At 32.5% G+C, this 3,193-nt stretch overlaps 1 protein-coding gene across 1 annotated transcript; it reads right to left on the reverse strand.

Moving 5' to 3' along the window:
- Positions 1-1,005: 1,005 nt before the first annotated feature.
- Positions 1,006-2,118, reverse strand: LOC124421138 (gamma-tubulin complex component 6-like; the record flags this gene model as incomplete). Its single annotated transcript, XM_046955964.1, has 2 exons — positions 1,006-1,440; positions 1,555-2,118. Coding segments are annotated over 2 exons (784 nt in total), but the record flags the coding sequence as incomplete, so codon positions are not given.
- Between the last annotated feature and the right edge of the window lie 1,075 nt (positions 2,119-3,193).

The following is a 3,193-nucleotide window of genomic DNA, read 5'->3' on the forward strand; positions in this document are numbered from 1 at the left end:
CTAGTCTATAGTCTAGTCTATAGTCTAGTATATAGTCCAGTCTATAGTCTAGTCTATAGTCTAGTCTATAGTCTAGTCTATAGTCTAGTCTATAGTCTAGTCTATAGTTTATAATCCCATCTTCTCTGCCATTCCACCAATGTTTTCTCCCTTTCAACATGATGTATGTTTTTTCTTGGAGCGTCTGGATTTTGATTCTGATTTACTTATGTTTTGCCGCTAACTCATGTGCGATAAGTTCGAAGGTGTAAATACCTGCTACTATGCACGCTGCTTGCATGGAGATAGTTCTAAAGCCGCTACAGACTCTAAGGCAACTGCTTCTATGTGTGGAAGACATTGCTTCCCCTGTAAAGTAGAACTGCATTAGATACTCTCGAGATTAAGCTTAATATTACAAAATAAATGAATGAATAAATAAATAAATAAATAATAGGCAGCAACTTTGATGAGGTCCACCTATATTGGGCATAATTTTCGCCTGTGCGTTTGCTACGCCAGTAGCTTTCCTGCATGCGTATTCGCTGTGTCTTGTGTAACTGAGTCTTCTATCCATCATTATTCCTAGTTACTTTATAGCTTCTGTTGATGTTATCTCTGTAGATTCTACTTTGTTCGTAAGATATTCTACGTTTCTCCTACCACTTACATATAAGCACTTACTCTGTCTTGTGTTCGGCCAAGTGTAGGTTCATTGTTAGCAGGCACTGTTTGATAGTTCTGATTGTTTCGTTCGCATATATTTTTACCTCATCTAAGTGTCTTGATGTGATTAAAACTGCGACATCGTCAGCGAAACCTATGATTGTTGCTTCTTCTGGAATGGCTGAGTCGATAGCAAAGTTAACTATGGAAAATTTTGCCTTTCAACGACATTCAGTAGTCTTGTATATATTAGCCTTTTCTAGCATTTAGCCAAAGTATCTAAAAGACATATGGGTCTGTATGATTGTGGCTCACCGAGAACATTTCCAGGTTTAGGAATTAAAATAAGTTTCTGTTTTTTGTTAACAAAAAAAATCAAAGGAACAAAATGTTATTTATTAAAGAAACGATGTTAAAGCACAATAGGATAGATCTAAAACTTTTAACTCTCTAAGACCCAAAGGGGTCATTTTTACCTAATTATTACAATTTTCAAAAAGGCAATTTATAATTAACTAAAATTTCTTTCTTACAAAACAATATTATAGTGTTAATAAATAAGAAAATATATATAATTAAAAAGCATTTTGCATATAGTATTGATTAAAATTAATCAAACTAATAAATTCACCAATCTCTGCTTGATAGCCATGTCGTACTATCTTATTGCCCAAATAAATGGTATATTTAATGAATTTGTCAAATTCTAATTCATCATTAACCAACTTTTCATAGCGCGAATGGGTGAAATGTTCATGGCCAGGTTTTAATTTAAATTCTCTTGTTTTTAAATTACTGAAAAGAAAAGAAGAGAAATACAAAAATAAATAAAATTATATTTAGACAATTACACAATTAATTATATACATTAATTAGCTAATAATGACAACCACATTCTATTAAACTCACTTATAGAAACGTAATGATATTTTAAATACATTCTCGATGGTATTATAAAATTCGGCACTTCTCTTATTTAGCATGCATAAAAATAATATACGCTTTATATATGTAGCATGTTTCCTATATATATCTTCTATTGTTTTTGCCGTCATCAGTTCATCTTTGAAGGTCTTCCAAGAGGCCTGCAAAGCATTTGCAGTGATGTGATTTTGCAATGCATGTACAAAATGATAGAATTTATGACGTATCAATTGTACATGTCTATATTGTGGTGATTTAAGTATGACACTGCCATGTTGTTTTACAGCTTCTTTAAGTATTTGATAGGCCCTTTCCAAAATCCAACTTATACGTCGTACACGTATAAGATATTTGAAAATATTGGCATATTGTTCGAGTGTCTCGGGATTAAGTATGAGATTTAGAGGCCAATTAATGCGATAACTTAGACTTAGGTTGTTGAGCACATCGGGCGAGTTGAGTTCGAATTTTTCGGGTACATCGTTGACGATGAAGGAAAGATTTTCGGCATTTTTATCTTTACCTGTAGGGAGATAAGAAATAAGATATCTATAATCTAGTCTATAGTCTAGTCTTTAGTCTAGTCTACATCTAGTATTTAGTCTAGTCTACATCTAGTATTTAGTCTAATCTACAGTCTAGTCTATAGTCTAGTCTAGATTTTAGTGTTGTCTCTAGTTTTATCTATAGTCTAGTCTATAGTGTAGTCTCTAGGCTTGTCTTTAGTCTAGTCTATAGTCTAGTCTATAGTCTAGTCTATAGTCTAGTCTATAGTCTAGTCTATAGTCTAGTCTATAGTGTAGTCTATAGTCTAGTCTATAGTTTAGTCCATAGTATAGTCTAGTCTATAGTCTAGTCTATAGTCTAGTCTATAGTCTAGTCTATAGTCTAGTCTATAGTCTAGTCTATAGTCTAGTCTATAGTCTAGTCTATAGTCTAGTCTATAGTCTAGTCTATAGTCTAGTCTATAGTCTAGTCTATAGTCTAGTCTATAGTCTAGTCTATAGTCTAGTCTATAGTCTAGTCTATAGTCTAGTCTATAGTCTAGTCTATAGTCTAGTCTATAGTCTAGTCTATAGTCTAGTCTATAGTCTAGTCTATAGTCTAGTCTATAGTGTAGTCCATAGTATAGTCTATAGTCTAGTCTATAGTCTAGTCTATAGTCTAATCTTTAGTCTAGTCTATAGTCTAGTATATTGTCTAGTCCATAGTCTAGTTTCTAGTCTAGTATATAGTCTAGTCTATAGTCTAGTCTATAGCATAGTCAATAATCTAGTTTAAAGTCTAGCATATATTCTAGTCTATAATCTAGTGTATAGTCTAGTCTATAGTCTAGTCTATAATCTAGTCTAAAGTCTAGTCTATAGTCTAGTCTATACACTAGTCTATAGTCTAGTCTATAGTCTAGTCTACAGTCTAATCTATAGTCTAGTCTACGGTATAGTCTTTAGTCAACTCTATAGTCTAGTCTAGAAATAAGATATCTATAATCTATTCTATAGTCTTGTGTAGTCTCTAGTCTTGTCTATAGTCTAGTCTATAGTCTAGTCTATAGTCTAGTCTATAGTCTAGTCTATAGTCTAGTCTATAGTCTAGTCTATAGTCTACTCTATAGTCTAGTCTA

This window comes from Lucilia cuprina, unplaced genomic scaffold (genome assembly GCF_022045245.1).
Source record: "Lucilia cuprina isolate Lc7/37 unplaced genomic scaffold, ASM2204524v1 Scaffold_2621, whole genome shotgun sequence".
NCBI classification, from domain to species: domain Eukaryota; kingdom Metazoa; phylum Arthropoda; class Insecta; order Diptera; family Calliphoridae; genus Lucilia; species Lucilia cuprina.